At 36.6% G+C, this 21701-nt stretch overlaps 1 protein-coding gene across 41 annotated transcripts in view; it reads left to right on the forward strand.

Annotated features, from left to right (window-relative positions):
• Window positions 1-1272: 1272 nt before the first annotated feature.
• Window positions 1273-21701, forward strand: part of ABI3BP (ABI family member 3 binding protein) — a 152181-nt gene continuing 131752 nt past the window's right edge. For all 41 annotated transcript variants that reach the window (XM_054056979.1, XM_054056987.1, XM_054056981.1 and 38 more), the window contains exon 1: window positions 1273-1453. In XM_054056979.1, the coding sequence (XP_053912954.1) occupies window positions 1375-1453 (79 nt within the window). In that variant the 5' untranslated portion in view covers window positions 1273-1374. The remainder of the gene's footprint in view (window positions 1454-21701) is intronic.

The following is a 21701-nucleotide window of genomic DNA, read 5'->3' on the forward strand; positions in this document are numbered from 1 at the left end:
AGTATGGTATGCATGGGATCTTTTAAATTCAGTACTAATCTTTTGAAGAAATACTCCAGTATGCTTTAGTATATTACCCTTTTATTTTGAACTACTTTGTTTTTACCTGGCACAGGCAATAACGCTACAATTTTTCTCTGCTTATAGAACACTAAATGAAAATAGGATGATGTCAGGTCCAGGCAAGCAGGAAGTGGGAACAGACCAATTGTACTGAAGAGCTTTACAAGCAATAGATATAATTGGTTTTGTTGGTGGAGGTTGTTATTTTTTTCTTTTAGGGAATGAGTTTGTATTTGTGTGTTTTCTGGAGTTGTTTTTTGTTTGTTTGTTTTGTTGTTTTTTTTTTTTTTTTAGGGAGAGAGAGCTATCAATACGTAGTTTAATAGATTTAATCTCTTTTGGAATGTTTTCTAGAAACAGACCAAATCCTCCCTTACTTAATTGCAACCTTTTTCTTCTCCTACACCATTTCCTTCCTACCTCTGAATTGTGGTAGGACGTAATTCTGTGCTTAATAGTGTCATTGTAAATCTCCAGTGAAACAGCCTTTAATGGAATAATGGAATTACTTTTTCATTTATAGTTATATAATTGGTGACAGGATCTAGCCCCTGAAAGGAGACATTTCCAACCTGGTGATTCTATGATTCTATGATTCATTGCCTTTTTGCTTTCATTGTGCATTGTGCCCATTGACTCACTAGACACATATGAAAGGGAAGATGTAAAATATTTTTAAATTGCCAGAATCACATACAAGTGAAAAAATGACCTTTAGTTTGTTCAAACACAGTTCTTTTGTTGAATAAATATTTATCATACCTGCTTATACTGTCATGTCAAATGAAGCTAGTATTTATTTTCTCTGGATGAAAGCCACAACTAGACAGGATTAATCTTAAGCAAAATCTCAAGACAGTAAAAATACTGTGTTCAATACAGAAAAAAGCTTCATGAGTACTGCAAATGTTATTTTTGCATGTTAAGTCCAGCTTCCTTGGATAAAACACTGAAGAAGTCTCAGATCGGTTTTCAGCTAATAGAGGTTTTGATATGCCTGATTTTATTTGCATGAAATTTAAGTGACTGGGCAGTAATCTCTTAACCTGAGAAGTGGAAATACCTTGTAACAAACTCCAGCAGATTAATGTAAGGGGAGCCTGATAATATTTTTATTTTTTTTAATGCTAATTCTCCTTTTCCAGTGGGAGTGAATGATGTCATCCTGTCTCCTCCCACTGTGTAAACTAAGCTTGTGTCAAAGTGTTGCTGCCTCTTGTCACAGACAGAACAGTTCACTTAAATGCAGCTGCAGTACTTTTGTGTGATACCTGTCAGAATCATTCCCAGTGCGAGGTTGGGTTTGTGACCATGATGTCAAGATTGGTCTTTCTGCTTTTCTGTGGATATATTGCACTAAAGCTGGGAAATGCTCAGAAATTGCCAAGAGGCAAGTAGCTATGACAACTTTCTGGGGTTTTGTTTGTTTTTCTGTTGTGGGGCTTTTTGTTTTTTAATGCTTGTGTTTTGCCATGGAAATTAGCTTTAAACATGTTAGGAATGATTAAAGATAATGGAAAAGATCAAAGATCAGTCGACAGGGCACGGTCCAGGTATAAGAGAGTAACTTTAAAAGTCTTGAATAAAACAAGCTCAAATGTTTTCATGGGATCTTGTGACTCTGTCGAGAAGTACCATGAAACAAAGTAACTGTATTTAATGATTTTATAATTATTTAGACAGCATTATGCAGGTTTGTGGTTTAAGATCTTAAAGAAAATGTGCCTTAGAAGCACATTCTGTTACTGGTGGAAGATTTCAGTTCTGTCTTGAAAGAGCTTTTATGCTTTCTCTTTATATCCATCCTTAACAATTGAATAGGAATTCATGTTTGTAGGTCAGGTTGTATGCATCTTTGAGGGGGAGAAATATGACTTATTAAAGCTTCCACAAGAATAAAAAAATCCCCCAAATCAGTGTGAGTATTTTTTAACTGTTCCTTTTTCCTAGAGTCTGGAAGTACAGTAGATTTGCAAAGCTGGCAGGGATCTCTTCTCTTCGTTGCTAACGTGACCTGTGTAACATTGTCATTTGACTAGTATTTTATTCCTGCAGGAAAAACAATCATAGCATAAAATGAAAAGAATATATCTAGATCATAAAACATTTTGCAGTACCTTGGCATTGAAACAGCACTTTCACAACTCTTTCTGTACTGCACATATTGCTCTCGCTTTGTAGAAGTGCCTGCTTGACTCCACTATGCTTTGTAATGCATTTTACATCTGCAGTCTCCTGCAACCAGTAACTTTTAGAAAGGAAGTTGTGATTTAGTTCCTTATGAAATATTTATTAAGAAATCTGCACTTTGAGGACTTCCTCGGATATTCTGTTTCAAGGAGGGAGAACTTAAAGGTATTTTGGGGACAAGAGGTGATTTCCACACACCCCCACCCCTCACCCCGAGACCCAAGAGACTTTTTATAAAAGATTTTTTTCTTTTCTTTTCTTTCCCCTGTGACGGTGATCTTGTTTTGAAAGAGGCTTTCTTTTAAGCTCATCTTCTGGAGCCAATGTAGAGGTTTTTGTATACTGCTAATAGTGGGACAATGTCTAGTCTGTATGTAACACATGGATATGCAGTTGTTGTTCAAGTCAAGCAGACTGTAAGACCTTAGTTTAATCCAAAAAAAAGCAGTCAATAAGTAGATTTTGTAGCAGGATTCATAGGAAGGATTATGTTGAACAGGGAAGAACCTTGTATGTACTGCCTATTTTGAGGGTAGGAACTTTTCTAGTGGTTCTCTTTTTAATGGTTTCATTGAAATTTCTGCTCACTACTATAGAACGGTGCCTATAAATTTACGTTAAATGTGAAATTCAGACAAAGCTGATCCACTGCAGTCAGTGGCAGATTAACTCTGGGACATATTTTTTTCCTTTCCTAAAATAACATTGCAGAAGTGAAGTTGAGTTTGCCAAATGCATAAACCTGGAGGTGGAAACTTCATTTCTTGTCAATGAAATAGTGTTTTAAAGATTATCCCATTGCAGTGTTGAAACATTAGTCTAATTCTTTTGTTTTCGTCTGCCTTTCAGGTTATTATTATATTGGACTATCGAAAAAACAGCAGTGTTAGTATCTAGCTCTTATCTGGAAATGTTCAAAGAATTGTCTTTTTCTACAGCTCTCTCATGTTAGGAAGTACAATTTTTTTTCATAAGCAAAGAGTATATTTGGATCTTAAAGTATTTTTCAAATGAGGATATGTAGTGGTAGCATTCCTTTAAGAGGGCTACTCTGCCCTGCTAAGTAAGCATAAATTCAAGTGAATTCCTGTGTTCTTCAAGTCACAAACTATGTAACTGAGGCTCCAGACTCACTGCTATTCTGTGGATAACAGTGGAATTAATTTCATAACTTGAGGGAGAACAGTCTAGCCAAACTTGCTTTCTTGTGGTGCAGGTGCTCCTGTGAACAGGTTCTTGGTGTAAATCTTGCTATTCTTACTACTACTTTGGAAGTAGTAGGACTCGAGTCCTCCTTCCAGGAGGTGAAACACATTGATCCCTGGTCTCATGGCCTGGGGCTTCTTTTTGGTGATATAAGATGGAAAGAACATCTTGCCTCCTGCAGCTGCAGCAGAACATAGCCAGGACACCCTTTGTATGTCCATGACTTCCAGAGTTATTTGAAAGATTATGTGCAGAGATGCTGTTCAGGAGGATGGAACACACATGACTGTCTTTTCCAGTGAATTTTCATACTTTCACCTCTACAAGTGTGTGTTTGACTAGAATGAAAGAGAAAATGTTACTGCATCCTTCCAGTACTTAAAGGAGGCCTAGAGGAAGGCTGGGTAGGGACTCTTTATCAGAGAGTTCAGGGATAGGATGAGATGTAACAGTTTTAAGCTGAAAGAAGGGAGATTTAGATTAGATATTGGGAAGCAATGTTTCATTGTGAGGGTGGTGAGGCACTAGAACAGGTTGTCCAAAGAAATTGTGGGTGCCCATCCCTAGAGGTGTTCAAGGCTAAAGTGGATGAGGCTTTGAACAATCTGATCTAGTGGAAGGTGTCCCCGCCCGTTGGCAGGAGAGCTGGAACAAGGTGATCTTTAAGGTCCCTTCCAACCCAAATCATTCTATGATTCTGTGATTCTATGATTTTCCACTTATTTTTGTCTCTTCCCTCAAGCCACTATGCCAGTGCCATCCAATGCATAACTCTTCAGTTCAACACTGTTGTACTTGAAATATTTTAATGATGGGTGGAAACAGATGCAATGCATAGGTTTGAGAGTTATAACTTGTCATACTTTCTTTAATTTTTATGATTCTGTGGATCAGAAACATTCCATCCTTGAAAAATACAGCTTTATCACTGTGGATAGGAACTGGGTACAGACAAAAAAAAGTAGTGTACTAATAGAAGGAGTTGGTAAGCAGCACTTCCTGAATCTGATAGGGAGATGAAAAATTAAAGCCACAGAGACAAGAATAAGCAAATTAGAGGACAAAATCCACAAGATTGTCCTGCTTTGTAGACTGTGTTTCATCAACATCTTTACAGCTGGACCTGATACAACTGTTGAAGGTGACAGTTGTGGAACAAGTCCTTAGAGTCTGGTAAAACAGCATTTCCTGTTTTTTAATTCACCAATTGACTTTCCAGTTATGACACAGCTATAAATAGAAAAACGCCTTTTCATTATAATCTCATTTTCTGAGAGCTTTTAAGTATATTCATGTTCTGTTTTTCTCTGTTAGAGCCAAAAAGAATTTGAGCTTGATCCCTTCATATAAGCTTACAATTTAATGAAGTTTTTAAAAAGAAGAGTCTGGGTTTTTTCTGGTTTTTTTTTTTTGGGGTTTTTTTTCCCACATTTCTGACCCCTGTGGTTTTTCTACTATTTGAATTAGTCATCAGGTAGATTGGAATTGAGGCCTATCCTTGTTCTACTTTCTAGGATTCAGGCCTGTCCTGTTCTGCTTTTCAGGAAGGGCTCAGGAAACCTTAATTCACCTTCCTTCTGCTTTCTGCCTTCTTAGGGTAAAAGAATACAGACTTGATATTTCTTATGGGACGATGTGAAAGAACCTGATTTACAGACTCGTGTAAGGAAAAACAGATTCAAAACTTTCTTGTTTCTACAGTGGTCAATTATGGTGATAAATGGGAAGAATAATAGTTTTACTCCAAGTTTTTTTTTTTGTCGTTGTTGTTTTGTAAGTATACAGGAATGTTAGAAAATATTCTCGATAACTACTAGCTAAGATTTGTGTTTGTGGTAGTTATAACTGGCGTCCCTTTGAGAGTGAATGCTGTATTTACAGTATACTTCCAAACTTACCATTGACATTTGTTAAAGGAAAGGTCTAATCTTATTCATAGCTAAATTTGCTGGCTATACTATGTTATGTAATACTTCTTCCTAACCAGACATTAAATTCAGCATGTGTTTTTACTTACTGGTGTCAAGCAGTTACAACAATGTTGAGTTATTTCAATGTATCACTGTCACTGTATTGCAACAGCCAAAATTTAAACTTTTTTGCTGCCCTCCCATTCCCCCAGCCCCTCAGCAGCACCCCTATGGTAGCTGTAGGGTAGCAGGTCAGAAATTGTAAGACAGGGAAAAGATACCTGAAAGTTGGGGAGTTTGACTTTATAATGAGGCTGGCATATCAAAATATCACAAAAGAAGTGAAATTACATGTTACTTTCTCCATACTTTACAAAACATCTTTCTGGGACCTATTTTTCAAAACATGCAATGTATCAATCTTTAAAAAGCATATTCTGATGAAGGAGGACCTGTCTGGACTAAACTATTGAACTTCTTTTTTTTTTTTATAGTGTCTGTATAGTGAACTTCAAAATTAAATTGATGTTTGTGAAATACTTCTCTTGTGTTTAATGGTACATAAATGGCAACAAAATCCTATGAGAAATTTCAAAGGGATCCTTCATCTACTATAACTGAGTGTCTAGAGTTTTTGGTCAGTAGATATGTCATGACAAATTTGGCTTATTCTTTGCTGAAAACAAAAACAACCCGTAAGAATGTTGCCATTATAGCAGCTCATTTAATCAAAGCTATCTTATCAGGCAGACAGTTGTGTCCTAGGATCACACGAAAACATATCTAAACCTGGTATTGGGCGTCAGCCTTCTGAGTTCAAAGATAATCTGTAATATCAGAATTCCATTTTTATACTGGCACAGACAGTGGAGAGACAGTGTGATGATACATATGGGTGGATCCTGCCAGAATTAAATTCCATAGCATATGCACGCCTCTCAAATGATCTCATTGCTGGGTAATCTGTATAACCTTCCACCTCCTCGTTTTAATTTTAATGTTCCTAAGTATCTCTGAATATTATTTTTCATTCTTACTCCATATAGTCTTTTGTATCTAGCCATTCCAGCAGGATAAGCTACATAAGTCACTTGAGAGGGGAGCTGTAGGCTAAATCCTGCTGCTCTTTGGCTATACCTACTGTATATGGATAGTACAGGTTGTATATTTATTGAATGGTTGTACTGTGAATGGTCAATGGGTCTAAGGCTTCTTTGTAGTGTTTGGACTTACCCGGTGTGTACTAAACATTGCATGTCCAAACAGAAACCTTTTCTGCCCCAGGGGGAGAAAATTGGCTAGCACTGACCTGCCATAGTCAGAACTGTTCGTACATCTCCTAGTGGATTTCTTTTCCTTGGGGAAATTCAAGTGCAGACTTGAAACTGTTGGTAAGTAGGATAAATTTGTTGCTCTGGAGTGTTTTTAAGTATTGCCTTTTGAGGGAGAGAGACCGTTGGAGACTTACTCACTGGCGTGGATTGAGCAGCAATGTCACATTAAATCTTGGTGTGAAGAGAGGCAGGTGTTAGTGTTCTGGAAAGGTAGGGGTCTAAAATAGATGCCCTTAGCAGAATAACCCAGTCTGTAGTTTGGTCCTAAGTAGAAGAAGTCAGCCAGAGGCAGGCCAGATGCACACAAGCTTGCCTGCAGGCCTTTATTCAAATGCCCTTAGTTAGAAATTGAGTTTTCTACAATACAGGCCAACATGTGTCCAGTACAAGATTGCTTTATGAAATATATGCCTGTCATATTTTACTGTGAGAGTAGTGTTCATAAAAATGACTGATGGCAGTGTCATCAATCAAATCTCTGTGGGGGCAAATTCCCCAGCACAGTGTCCCTCAAAACATATCAGCTATGTGTCATTATACTCTCACTAAGTCAACCCTAAGCCTCCTCACTTGAGCAAACCAGTGTGTGTGTCATGTCAAGATGAAGAAAAAACAAGTCAAGTTTTAAGAACCACCAAGTGAATTTCTACTGTTGCTGAAGTTGTAATTGTAATTATGGTCACCAGAATTAATTTTTTTGCTCTCATTGTTTAACCAAAGTTACGTCATCAGAACACGCAGATATCCAGATAAGCCAAGGATGGTCACAGTAAGAATACAAACCCAGAGTCTTCACCACTTCAGAACTGCTGAATAGTAAGTTGTAAAGAGCCAAGGCACAAGAGATCTGAAAGCAGTGATGTAGGGAAAGATTTTTTTATTTGAAGAAAACTAGTCTTCACCCAGTCTGGAGGGGAGAACTTGCTGCAATTGTTCAGAGGTTGGTAAACAAAATCTAACCTCTGTTTTGTGAAATACTTTAGTTGTTGCTGAGATCCACCACGCTGTAGTGATTTAATATTATTTAGTGTGTTTTCTGGAAGGAAAAGAAAGGAGGCAAAAATCCACAAATTTTATTGGGCTAATTGTAGCCATGTTTTTTTTACCCAATTCCTGTTGATCATGAACAAATGGGTCAAGTCAGCAGGGCTCAATGTGAATAAATTGACTTCAATAAAACCCAACAAAATGAAGTACCTGTGTGTGATTTGATTTTTATTTGTGTGTGTTTGTGTGTTATGCTAACACTAGAGTGTTAATGACCATACTTAATAAGGGATTGTAATTCTTTGCTATAATTCAAGCCACAGAATCAGTAGCAAAATGGATTCTGAAAGTGTGAGGGAATTTCTTTTGAAGGGTTACTTCTGCATTTTTGTGTAGTTCTACATTTTTGCATTATTATTGAAATCTGCTCAGGAAAAGCATGATTCAATAAAGCAGTAAAAGATTGTAGTATTCTTCCCTGTCACCAGCAGTTGTGGAATTAGTTTATGAACCTATAAATGGCCATGAAATGCGTGATATGATTCTACATAATTAACACTTTGGGAACTTGGCCAGTTTCAGAGGACTGACAGTGTATATGGGGTAACATTATTTTTGAACTTGCATAAGGAAAAATCTTTTCTCCTTTCCTCAGCTATTGCCTCTGCTTTACATTAATTATTCACTTCAGTTTTTCTTTCTATGACGTAAAAGTCTGGAATCACTTTAGGACACATAAAATTGTGATTGTTTCGAAACTACAAATATGTAAACTTGAAATGCCCCAGTAGGCTCTTTTCTGACTTTGAAACGAAAACATTGCTGGCAGTTTTAATTCCTTCGTTACCAAAGTTCAAGCCTATACATGAACAAGAAAAATGCACAGCGAGAAAAATGCAAGACTCCAGGCTTTATTACTTATCATTTCCTTTTAAAATTTCAGTATGTCTGTGTAACATGCACAAGCATATGCTGAAAATAAAGGAACGGGTGCATAGTCTGAAAGTCAGTAAGAGATTGTGCTTTGGGATAAAAATAATAGGAAGAAAACTGTGTTGTCCAACCTGGATATTTTGGCAGAGTTCCATTATCTCTGGTTCATATAAACACTGAAGTGGTTGGATTAAATGGCAGGGCACAGTTTTTATTTATAGCGCAGCATACACTAAGGCATAGCTTGTTACACAGTTAGGGAAATGGCTGCTGTCAGATTTGAGAACTGTGAACTCTCTTAGCTCGATGAAGAGCCCTCTCAGGGAAAAGTGAAGAATCAATAGGTGTCCTTCCTTTGTCTTAAAGCTTATTAACAGCTAATTACTGTTGTAAACATGACTATGAAATTGCTCCGCATTGGTGGTCCTGTACCAATCAGAATCAGCTTTTAGATATGCTATGACAAAATCTCTTCAGTATTTTTTCTTGCCTTTCATTTTAATTATGAGGAAGGCAAAATAGGAAAAACATCTCCCTGTTCACGTAAATTATCCAGTGTTCCTCAGCTGATGACAAATCTGCTGTGACTCAGTGGTTGTGTAGTAGTTAATTATGCTTCTTTATTAAATCTTTGTATAAGCACTATAAATAAGTTTTTTAAAGGACTGTAACGCTAGTTATGCACACTTTTTGAGCTAAAGATCTTGGTTTGAATTTTAATAGATTTTGTGATTTTTTTTGCTTAAATGGAAGAGATATAATAAGACTAAACTTGCACGCAAGTAAGCAGGTCATGAGAGTGGTTTCACACAGAGACATGCACACACAAAATTGTTGTGGGATCTAGTTCAATTTTGGTAAATGCATTGTATCAAAAAATATTGATTTTAATCTTCCAAACTTTTAACAATCTCTCTGTACTCTCCCAGTTTTAGCAACATGGTCAAATAGCAGTTAATAAAAGCATTAGTATGTTGTTAATACACAGTTAATGAATTCTCAGAAAACGAAGTTTCGTAATAATGTTACAGATGTTTAGTGTGTTTCCACTTGAAATACGTGCAAAAATTAGCAATGGACATCACATGCTATTTATATATTTTGAAGGGAATGCAAGATTGTTTGTAGTATTAAGGCTGAAGAAAAATTACAGATGCTTCACCATGCAAACAAAATGTATACTCTTAATTGTGCCTTGTTTCAGTATAGAAATCTCAGGCATTGTGGGTATTTTTTTCCATTACCTGAATTTTCTAGATTTTTTTCCCCCCATTAATTTGCTTTTGTAGTGTTAAAACATTTTTCACTTGTCAAACAAAACTGGCAGGGGAAAGACCATATCATATTAAAATGCTGTGAAGTTGTGAAGCGGTATTTATGTACTTTATATGCTCTTAAGTCAAAGAACATTCCTTGGGAATATAATCTACTGCACATGGGGATTAATATAATCTATCTCACACTGGGTTACAAGATCAGCGATGAGATAACTATATACATACCATAAATTCTCCACGAACAATTGAATACATGCCTGAGCAAAGTACAAGTGAAAATGCAGTCAGTCATACACAGATTGACTAGCTGACGGGTCTGTCCATAAGTATACGTGCCCCTATCTTGCCCCACAATTAGCATAAACCTTCTTTTAGCATAGCTGATAGTGTTTTTTATGGCATTTTCTTTCAATAAAAATTGGATAGAGACTTTTTTTAAAAAAAAAATGTATATATGGACATAGAAGTAGGGGTTAGAAATAGAGATTGTTCCTCATTATTTTCATTCGTGTTTGTAGATAAAAGGCAATGTGGTGAAAATGTAGCAGCTGATGTAATAGATATAGAATTTGGAAATATAGTCAGAGAACATAAACTCCATATTGTCTACCATATCCTGGGTAGGAAGTGGGAGAACAGATGAAATGCTTTGTTACTATCAAAAGTAAGTATCCGTGTCATATCTTAGTACTCCCTTAAACATACACACAGCCTTTGCTTTACATGTTGTTTACTCACTCTAAATCTATTTTGGTTTGCTTTTTTTTGTTCCAATGCATTTATTTAGAAAATTTACTTCATATTTTAGTTTTCTTAAGATAAGCTAACAGTGCCTCTGCTTCACAAGGTGCCCACAGTGTTGGAAAAAACAATTTCTGCCATACTTCTTAAAATCATCAAGTGTTTATCTTAGTGATGGCTGAATTTACCCTCTTTAATTAAAGACTTACTGAAAGTCTGTTGCTTCTTTCTTCAGACATTTGCTTGAACTGTAGAAGCTTTCTTTTGATCTCTGCAAACAGAATGTGTAACTATATAGAGGAAGATAAAAAGGGTCACTTGTGATTGTACCGTTTTAGTTTGTTTCTTTTTTTAATAAAATCCAAGTCATCAGTCTTGAGATCCATCTCATCTAATGGTGCAAGATGAGATAAATTTTCCATGTGTAAAAACTATATGCAGTTGGAATCAACCCTTACGTGACTAGTAGCCAGCTAGTGTCAGAGACATGCGTGAGAAATGTTCAGTTTGGAGACCAAAAGCATAAGTGAAACCACTTTACTGTGACTGCCCTCTTGGAAACATTGAGGAGAAAGCTTTGCTGATAGACTTGAAAGCACTGAGAAGACATAGCAGCATTTCATATTTTTTGTGGGATTTGTTAACTGATGAAGTTTGTTTGTTCTTTCTGAGTTTAGCATTTGATATGCAGCAACATCAAAGAATTCTTGTATATGTTTCAGATATTTAATTGCTTTATCATCTGTCTCTCTCTGAAAAATGGGAAACTTCTTCCAAAGTTAAAATGCAGAATATTACAAGCACCATTGCCAAGTGCGCATCCAAAGCTATTAATCCTTCCACTATTTGAAGTCCTGTATGTCTTGGATGTAAGAAGAAGATTTTGAGCAGAGAACTCAGATACTTTGTGTGATCATATGATGGTTGCAATGTTGGAAGTGAAAAAACATCATGACTTCAGAGAAGAGATGATCCCACTCATTTTTCATCTTTTGATGTATACTATTTTGACGAGGCCTGCTTCAACCTTACACAGCTTGATGGGAGATATATAAATAGAGATTAAATCCCATTAGTCAGTATTAAGGTACTAAGTACATTCTTACAAGCTTGCATACATTTAAGAATTATTAAATGTCAATGCAATCTCAATGTGGTGGGCAGATTTTACTTTTCCATTTCTGTTAGAAATAGATTTTTACATTACCTTCTGATTAAATATTTGTTTCTGTTCAAGAATAACTTATTTTATATACCTTTTATTTCATCTTTTGAGAACCTGTGAACTAAATCCCAGAGTTAACTGTCATTCTTGCAAGATGGGCATGGGCGTTTTTACTCAAATATTAAGTCTTGACAAAGGAAGGAGCATTCAAACTCACGGGCGCATCAGGAATGCAGCAGTGTCTGTTTCATTAATTACAGTGCCATTCTGTAAAGATGTTTTAGGGACTTAGTTTGATGTCTCCTTATTTTTGAATGGGTGTCTCAGTCTGGTTTGTCTCCCTTCAATATGAAAGCAGATAATTATGTACAATTCAACTTCTTCATTTGCCCAACCAAGTTATTTCGCAAGCACACAAAAATCACAAAATGTTCTCCCCTGTTGAAATTAATTTAGGAATTAGTGTGGATATTTCTCGAGAACCAGAAAGGTTATCAATGAGGACTTCGGACTTTTAACCACTGACTGCTATTCTTTGAGTTCATTTCTGCATCTAATTTGGAATCTGCACATTCAGTCTGCGTTTGGCTGGAAGGATACCCGTGAAGATTGTGTCAAAGTCAATGTAAAAAAGATTCGATAGTTTCTTCTTGTACACAAAGCTAGTAATAGCATTGCAGAAGACAGCAGGGTTGGTCAAAGTCTGGGCTTGGTAAATTTGTACTGCCTGTTCTGAGTCACCTTCTTGTTCATGATATGTGCAGGTGTGACCATCTGTTCCTGGTGACTGAGATTAAGCTGAAGAGCTTGCAGATTCCTGAATGCTCTTTCTTGCCCTTACTCAAGCAATTGCAGTAAGAAAATAAATGAAGAAATAATTGTTTACTGGATTTTCAATATCTACATGTTGGAAATAGGTAAAAAGATACTGGAATTCAATCATAGCATTGAGGAAGGCAGTCCTTCTTGAGAGCTTTATGGTGCATAATTAGAGGTGCAGGAGAAATACTTCCATCCTTCAAGTGGAAAAATATTCTTTTCTATAAAGGAACACAGAGATGAAATGGACTTTCTGAAATCATATTTTCCCCTTCTCCTTATTTCTGAGGCAGTTTGTTTCAGAGCATCACTGCCTTTGTCAGTTTTCCAGCTATCTGCCTTTCCATGGTTTGTCACTTACTTCTGCTCTTCATGTATGGAGAACTTGTTCAAACTGCTTTCTGCTGGGATTTTGTTTGTTTTATGTATTTGGATACTGTTTTCATATCTATATAGTTTTCCTCTAAGCTGGATGACTCCTATTGAGGCTTTTTTCCTGTGTACCATACTCTGGACCTCTAGTCATTGACTTCACTTTTTTTTTTTTTTCATGGATTTTATCAAGTTGATCTACTTTATAATGCTTCTGAGACTCCAAGAGTTGGAAATATATGTTGATGTCACATTTACTTTGTTGGTGTAGCCTGTGGACCCTGCTAGCAGACTAAATACTACTATTTTTAAGCCCTTTTGTCCTTAAAAAAATCAGTGTGCTGCATCAGAGAAGAATGTAAATGAAAATTATATATGACAACATCTAAGTCAACATTACAAAATGCTGAGCTTTTACAGAATACTTGCTTTTTCAGCTGCTTGGAGCATGGCAGCTAAGATAATACTTGTCACAGATGGAAGATTTTAGTATATGACTACCTATTTTATTCTACAGATATAGAAACACTTGCAAATATCAGTTTGAGAGTGCTTGGGGTCTTTTTAACATTAATTTGAAGCTGCCTTATTCTAACACATTAGAAATGATACTGTCTTACTGTCAGTTATTTCATATTCTTCTTTCAAATCTGACTCCTATTCTTCCAAAGTATTTCAAAAGATCCCTGGGTGAATAGTCACTCAGCAAATCAGTGCAAAACCTTTGTACTGAAAAAAAACAGAATTATGTATTCTGATGTAATAGATATGGATCATATGTAAGGAAAACACTTAAAAATGACTGCTATAATGTGAGAACATCATTACAATCTGGGTACACATCAATCCACGTAGCCGATGATCTGTGCATTTGGTAATGAATGATAACATCGTGGATTGTAAAGTGTAGTATCTTCACACTTCTTTCAGAAGCAAGTGCAGTTATCTTTCCAGATACTGTTTTTCGTTAAGCTTTTGTTTTTTGATTCTTCACAAATGCATTGATAATTGTAAATGAGAAGTGGATTAAGGGAGCGGTAATGTTAAGCACTGCCTGCCAATGAACATGTTCTGCGTTAAGGTCTGCACTCTTTAATACAGATCACTTAAGTCTATTTTTAATTTGTGGGCAGATCTCTATCACGAGCAACTAAATTCCTCACCTCCTTAAATTCTTAGTATCTTGTTGAGCTGTCTTTATTAAGGAGCTGTTGTTAAAGAAAGTGCATATTTTTATTCAGTGATCAGCTCTAAAATATGACTGCCTTATACACAGGCTGAAAACTACACTTCTCTTTTGGTTTTTGCATTAGCCTTTGAAGGCTTAAAAGAGAGTTAGACCTAGAAAACTTGGGAGGCTTCTCTTGGTCCCCACAGTCACCTACACACCTTCATTGAATATCTTCATGCAGGATCTGTCAGGTTCTTTGGCCAAAATGCAATATTCTTCATAGCCAAGTCTGGGTGGAGTTGCCTTGGACCTGTTTCCTTGGACAGGAGAAGGAGCCAGGGTTGGAAAGACCAGCTCTTCTGGGCAAGATGCAGTCACTGTCTCGTCAGCTCTGTCCAGGTGGAGTTGCATCAGCCCAGAAAAAGACATGCCAGGCCAGTCTGGAAAAATTGCAACAACAAACAACTAGCACGGAGACTGAAGCCAGGGGAATAATGCCCGGGAGATAAAAATGCATTGGATCCAACTTGAGCTTTATCCTCGTGCAAATAAGTGATCATAATTGAAATTGAAATAAAAGTTTGAGGTTTTTTATTAATGAGGAGTTTTTTCAGGGACAAATAATGTCTTTTTGAGTTTTGTTGTTTATATACTGTTGATTTGAAAAGTAATAACTACCAAAAATTGTTCAACTTGAAGGAGATTTGGGGAGATTATGCATCAAAAATAACGGATAGACTTTGTTCTGTCCCTAACCTTCAAAAAATGTTAAATTGTTTGATACTGAATTTTATTTAAATTATATATTTAGCATATATATTCGACCTAAGTCAACCGCTAAGTTGACTGACAGGGCAAAGAGAGGAGCGGAATTTTCTAAGATTTCAAAGAAAAATTAAGCAATATCTTATGACAGGAGCCAGAGACAGGTTGTTGAAATTCCATCCAAATCAGTTCTCAGAAATTTAACTCCTGTTCCTTTTTCCATCAGGTCTGTAAATTTTGCTATTCCTATACAATGATTTTCTTGCTTGTTTTCAGTTTTATTTTCTATTTTAACAAATAACGGGAAATCAGCTACAGAATGAAAGCTGGAAATGGAGATCAGACCCCTGAAGTGGGTTGCTTTGTTTAAATCCAGGGTCTTTTCAGCTTTGTACCCTAAAAATAAGGGTAATTAGTGTACTTAGTCAATAAGAAAATAATTTTAAACTAACAAGGAGCCTTGTGAGGGACATGGTGAAAAGCATGGAAGTGTAACTTCAAAGAAGTGTTTGAATTACTTGAAAACAGATGAGAGAGATGTAAGCATATGAGTAATGAGTTCCTTTTTCTACATTGCTTTATGTAGATATATGGAAGTTGGAATTGCTGATAGCTACATCTTTACCTCTGCATTGTCCTTACTTGTACCAAAGTAATGGCGAGCTTCAGCTTATTAACTCAGTTCTAAACTGTAGTGATCACTAATGGGGTATGGGCAAAGGAAATCTACAAGACTGTATAGCTGTGTAATAGAAATGTTTTTAAAAGTTTCTTTGAGAAATACCAATTTTTTCTATATGCACTAAAACCAGAGAGTGTATTTCAAATTAACAGTAGTAAAACTATATACGCATTGCAACTAAAGGAAGAAGTCTTGGTAATCCTGAAAGTCTACTATGAGAAAGAGAGCTGAAAGGGAGGTAGCTGACCCTGGGCCCTCACAGTGCATCTCTTCCTAAGGAGGTCTTAGTTGAGTTACTGCCTCCAGCTGAACGCTACTGTTGAGGGATTTTCCTACTGGATGTTTCAGATATTTGTACTTCTTTTGTGGTGAATTTCTATTATAAATGAATTTTCCAAAATTTCCCCCAATGATCTGAAAGAAGTATGGAGGGGAATTAACAATTTATGATATCTTATTTGCTATGCACAATCTCTTAAGAATGTTGATACACCTAAAAAAAAAGTTATTATCTTTCAAATAAAAGTATTTTAAAGGCATAGACAAGAAAGAAGTTATTTAAAACTCTCTTGAAAACATCTTTATTCTGAGTTAGGCAAGTAGAGAAGTTGGAATTCGAGCAGATTATTCCTGTATCATGAGACAACTGATGACACAATGTCCACCTGAAAACTGAAGTTGTTAAATGTGATTTCTGAACACAAGTAAATGGACCAAGTGTTTGTATTGTCATTATATTAGCTGAAAAGATTTATTTGGCATCAAGAGAAGCTAGAAAACACAATATGGAGGGTTACATGAAAGTAATGTTATTATTTTTTTAACTTGAAGTAAGGTTGCTACAGCTCATTCTAGTTTATTTCCCAGAGAGGCTTGATCAAAATTCTGCATTTCCTGTTGGCTGACATAAGGTGGCTTCCTCTTTAACATGTGGATTCTCCTCACAGGCGTTCAAGTCTCTCACTAGATATCAGAAATTGGATTAGATTTAGATCTTCTTGATTGTTCTTTGATGATACCTTTTCTTCTCTTTTAAATTACTGCAAGTCATAGGACAGGTTGTGTTTACTATGCTATCTCACTCACCTTCTCAGTTATTGTTGGAGTTGAAAAGAGAACTGAACTTCAGAACTGAATAAGGTAGAATCAATTACTAGTTTCTAGTTATCAATAAATTAACAACACTTGATATTAAGGCTTAAAATAACAAGCTTTATCCATCCCATTAAGAGCCGTAGTCAAAATAAGAAAAACCCTACCACTTCCAGTGTCATTGTAAGTGAAAAAAATGGCATTTCACAATGAAAGATTACTACTTCTCCTCAGTTGCTTGCTTGAACAGTTTTGAAATGAACAGAATGTATAGCCTGCAGACAGGGAAACTCAGGTTAAGGAGAATGCTAGGACTGGAACAGAAGCTGTATTCCTGAAGCTTTTCTGATTGCTCATCCTTAAAAAATGTGCCAGTGGATCTCACTGTAATGAATGTTGGTCCACAGGTATGATTGACACTGCTTTTGTTCATCTTTTTCTGGAAGCTGCCTGAGCAGAGAGATGCTGTGAGTCTAAGTTACAAGCTTATGAGTTAGGCTACTTTTGTAGATACGTGCACGTGTGTGTTTTGAAAAGTTAACTGCATCTTGACAGCCTATTTTTCTGAAGTAATACGGAAAGTAAGCGTACTAGTATTATGAAAAAAATATTTAAATGGAGAACTTCAGTTGCAAATAACAAAACTAGGTGCAATATTTTAACTTACCTTCTCTTGATTAGGTATTCTTTGTTGTTCTTTTTAGGGATATAATTTATATAGCACCTATTTTCATCTTTTGGAGTATTTATAATGTGGATTTTGTAGATAGGAACGATAGTGTTTTATGTATTCTGTAATGAGAAAGATGATCTAACATTGTCCACAGCTACCTGACCTGAGGATACAAAGAAGTGGATGGATTTTCTGCTGAAGTTAACAGGAATATGACAAGAGGCACCGGGTACAAATTGGAACATAGGAAATTCCATTTAGATATTAGCACTTTTTTTTAAAATCACGAGGAAGATAAATACTGGAACAGGTTACCCAGAGATGTTATGGTATGTCCTTAGAGGTGTTCAAGACTCAGCTGGACATGGCCTTGACCATCTGATTAGGTCTGCTTCGAGCAGGGCGTTGGAATAGATCATCTACAGAAGTCCTTTTCATGCTAAGTTATTCCATGATTCTAGGTTGTTGCTATCTTAGTCTTGTTTATTCTACTTCATAGAAACAGAACTGGTTTTAACTGTTTCCCATTTTAAGCCATATTTGGGTGTGAGCCAAACAACTATTATGTCTCCATGTTTGCGAGCCAAAATAAATACAGAAATCTAAAATAGCCAAATAAAAGCTGCTGGTGGTACTATGGCACCAGATATGGAAAATGAAAGCTCTCCTGTGAATGACTTGAACGTTAGAAGTGAGGTGGTGCTCACGAATAGATGGTACTGATATGTTTTCTTAAGGCATGCTTTATTTGTCTAGCACTCCGGGAGGCAGTGCTGGGTCTCACCTTCATGCCCTCTAAAACCTTTGAAACAGTGAAAACCAAACAGTTTCAGTGTAAGGCAAACAGAATTCTGATGATGAAGCCAAATTTGCTGTAATACAGTACAACTGAATTCACCCTCTAGTTTTGTGGGGCAGAGTTCAAGGCTTTTCATTCTGTGGATAAAAACAAAAAATAGGACTGTATTTGATCGCAAGAGACCGTACACACTTCAAGCACACCAGCAGAATCATAGGATAAGAGAAAGGAATACCTTATCCCAGTACTGGTTTTGCTGAGCCTTCAGTGAAGCAGGCAAACAGATAGCTCCAAATGTAAGTTGCCAAGGTGAATTTATTTCAAAACAAAAAATAGACACTTTATTTCATTTGTGCTTCATTCCCGAAGTTTGTTGCTATATCAGCACTTTGGAGTTACTTCGGAATGTATTAGTTACTAGTTAATAAATTATCACCCAGCTGTTGACATATCTTCTTAAACTGGAGGGAGAATTAAAGTGCTTTTCATCTGAAGATACGTTATTTGACAGGGCCAAGATGTATTTTGGGGCCTGGGTAGAAACAGAAAAGAGCAATTAAATTCACATTCCAGTCACCTCATCACCGAAGTTCTCTCACATTCCTTGAAACAGAGAAAATCAAACCAGCTGGCAGTTCTAGTGAACTCCACATCTATTGTTACCAACAGTATTGTAATTATATAGTGGGGCATAAGACACGATTTCAAAGACTTAGATTCTCTGTTACTGCAACAAAATTAGTTTTACTTTCTGGGAAGCAAACTCGTAAGTGGTTTTATTTGTGCTTATGGTTTGGAAATACCTGTTCCCAACATTGAATTACTGGACAAATACTACTTTCATGCAACTAGCCTAATGAACCATTTCTATTTATCTCCTTACCTCTCTTCAATTATTAAATAGCAAAGGAATTATATAGATCTATTCTCAGTAGTTACTGTTTGGGCTTTCCAGACTGCCTTGCAATGGTAAATCCTTAGAGGGATGTTAGATGTAAACCAAAGAGCTTTGACTGAAATTTTGTTGTGAAAATACAAGTTGAAAATTGGATTTCTCCTTTGCCTTGTAACTTAATATGTTATGACTAATGATTACAAATCCTCTCCTCTCTTCCTCTGTTATGCTATGATTAATTAAAGTGATAAGAAGATATTTCACATAATCCCTGGTGGATCTAAAGCATGTACAAGCGTCCAACTGAATATTTTGTGTACTATTTTCCATACCTGCTTTCACCTTTTAAAGATGTGAATTTCAGTCACCTGATTTAGAGTTAAATTTTTCTAAAGTTTCAATATTTATTTGTTCTTGGCTCTTGTTGCCTATATGTGGCCACTTATTTTTTCCAACTCACCAAATTATAGTCCTCCCAGCTGAATTCCTCAGACCATTTGTAGTGTTGTTCTTCTTTCTGAAGAGTTGTCAGTGGCTGGTTCCTGTATGACGCAGCTGATTCATTAAGCTGTTTTCAAAAGTCTTTTCCTTACAGATGAAGAGCCCTTTCCTTTGAGTGACTGTAACACTGCAAGTAGTCTGGTGCACTTAACAGAGCGCATTTATTTCAGATACGCTGTGCATGGTTAGTCCTGCTCATTTTGGCCATCAGTTGACTTTTGTTGAAGAGAATACTTGTAGATCACTGTGGAATTTCTCTTGGCAAGCCAGGAGGGAAAGATTGTTTTTTCAGAGGATGCTATGGGTCCCAGAATCTTTCATTTGGAGATGGCGTCAATGTAGAATTATTCTACAAATGTAGATACTTAGATCAGAGTTTCAATAACATATGCCAAAAACTGATACAAGTGAATATGAGTTAGGAAAAATTAACTTTGTCTTGCTCTGTGCCTGCAAGCATTCTTTTCTGGTTTTAAGAATGTTTTCTATCTTTTTGCTTAGAAATTAGAGGGCATCTAGTTTATTATTCAACTGTTTCGTCAAAAAGAGAGAGGGGAAAAAAGGTATTCTGAAATCATAATATGACAAAGTTATTTTCTGAAAATGAAATAAATTCTTATCTCAGTATCATATCTATCAGGTTTCTGTGACTTCCCTTGTCCATTTGATCATGTTTAATGAATGTTTATTGAAAAGGTGGCCAAGACAGAGATATTACTCAAAATAGGAATGCTTTGTTTCCCCCTTAGTTGTTCAAAATACCTTGAGATCAACACAAGTGAAATCTATTTTGTTGACATTCTCCTGGATTAGTCTCCCTTCACCACGCTAACTGATATGAAGTCCTTTATATCTTTATTGTTCCAGTCTGGCTCTCTCTTGAGTAGATTGGCAGTGTCTGTGCAACACGCTGCATCGAGCCCTCCTCAGATGTCTGCAGAGGCCCCTCTGCAGTGCTGTGCCCTCTCTGTACACCTCTTGTCCACTCTGAGAATTCTAAGTGACCACATAAGCCTACCTCATAGGCCTTAACACAAGTTGAGTTTTGTTACATTTTCATGGGAGGCTTTGTTCCTTGTTTTTAATTCTGAGTTGGACTTAGTCTCCTGCACAAAGCTGCCTTTCCCACTTATATCCCGGAAATGTTTGAATTTATTCATAAGTGTCCAGGTCTCCTTTGAACTGCTGTGACCTCCTTGAGTCTGGAACATTCAAACTTTTTTCTTAAATTCTCTAACAACTATTTCTTTATAATGTACTCAGCTATAACAAAAGAGGATTGATTCACAGCCCTTTGTTTTTTTATTTATGATGCTATGAAGTATACTGTGTGTAAGCAAAAGTGAGGTGTTGGAAGAGTGGAAAGATGTTAGAGTGGTAATATGTTGGCAGGCAGAAGAGCTGGACTGATGACCAAGTAGCACAGTGACCTGGTTTGAGGAGACAAGTCATTCCCCTCAGGGAGTCCATAGCAAGATTGACTTACCATCCAGTGCTTGTTGTCTTCCTTCTCTTCTCATTGTTCTTTGGTTTTGTCTCCTGTGTAACCGTTCACTCTCTGGAACCCAAAGGCTATCATTCAACAGCTACGATTCCAAGGAAACTTGGGTTCTAATCAGTTGGGAACCTTTGTTGCCTCAGACAGAAAAACTTGTCAGTGTTGGTCTTGGTTACGCCTCTTCTGTCCATACACTTCCAGAAAGTGGTAAGCCTCTGATGGTTATTGTTTTAGCAGTTAAAATTCATCCCTTGATTTCATTGACTCTGGAATGCCTGTGGAAGTGAATGTGGTTTAGTCATATGAAGTGTAACTTCTATGTTTTTCTTTAGCACAGTTATTTTCCTTTATAAACGTGCAGCTTAGTAATAGTGAAGAAGGTTATTTGCCTGCCTTGCCCTATGCTGCTCTTTGGGTCAGGCTTCAAGAGAAAGGGAAGAAGAGCACACTTGCTGAGATTGACTGTGCCCTCTCAGCTAGGAGAATTTCTGCTGTATGGAGGAGAGGAAATAGTAAACAAGGAGCTTACAGAAGTGTTAGAAGGTAGTTATGTTAAGAATAGCATGTAGCAGACCCTATAGCTACATCTCTGAGGAGACCAAAAGAAAGGCTTTTTCTAAACGCTGCT

This window comes from Cuculus canorus, chromosome 1 (genome assembly GCF_017976375.1).
Source record: "Cuculus canorus isolate bCucCan1 chromosome 1, bCucCan1.pri, whole genome shotgun sequence".
In the NCBI taxonomy this organism is placed as follows: Eukaryota; Metazoa; Chordata; class Aves; order Cuculiformes; family Cuculidae; genus Cuculus; species Cuculus canorus.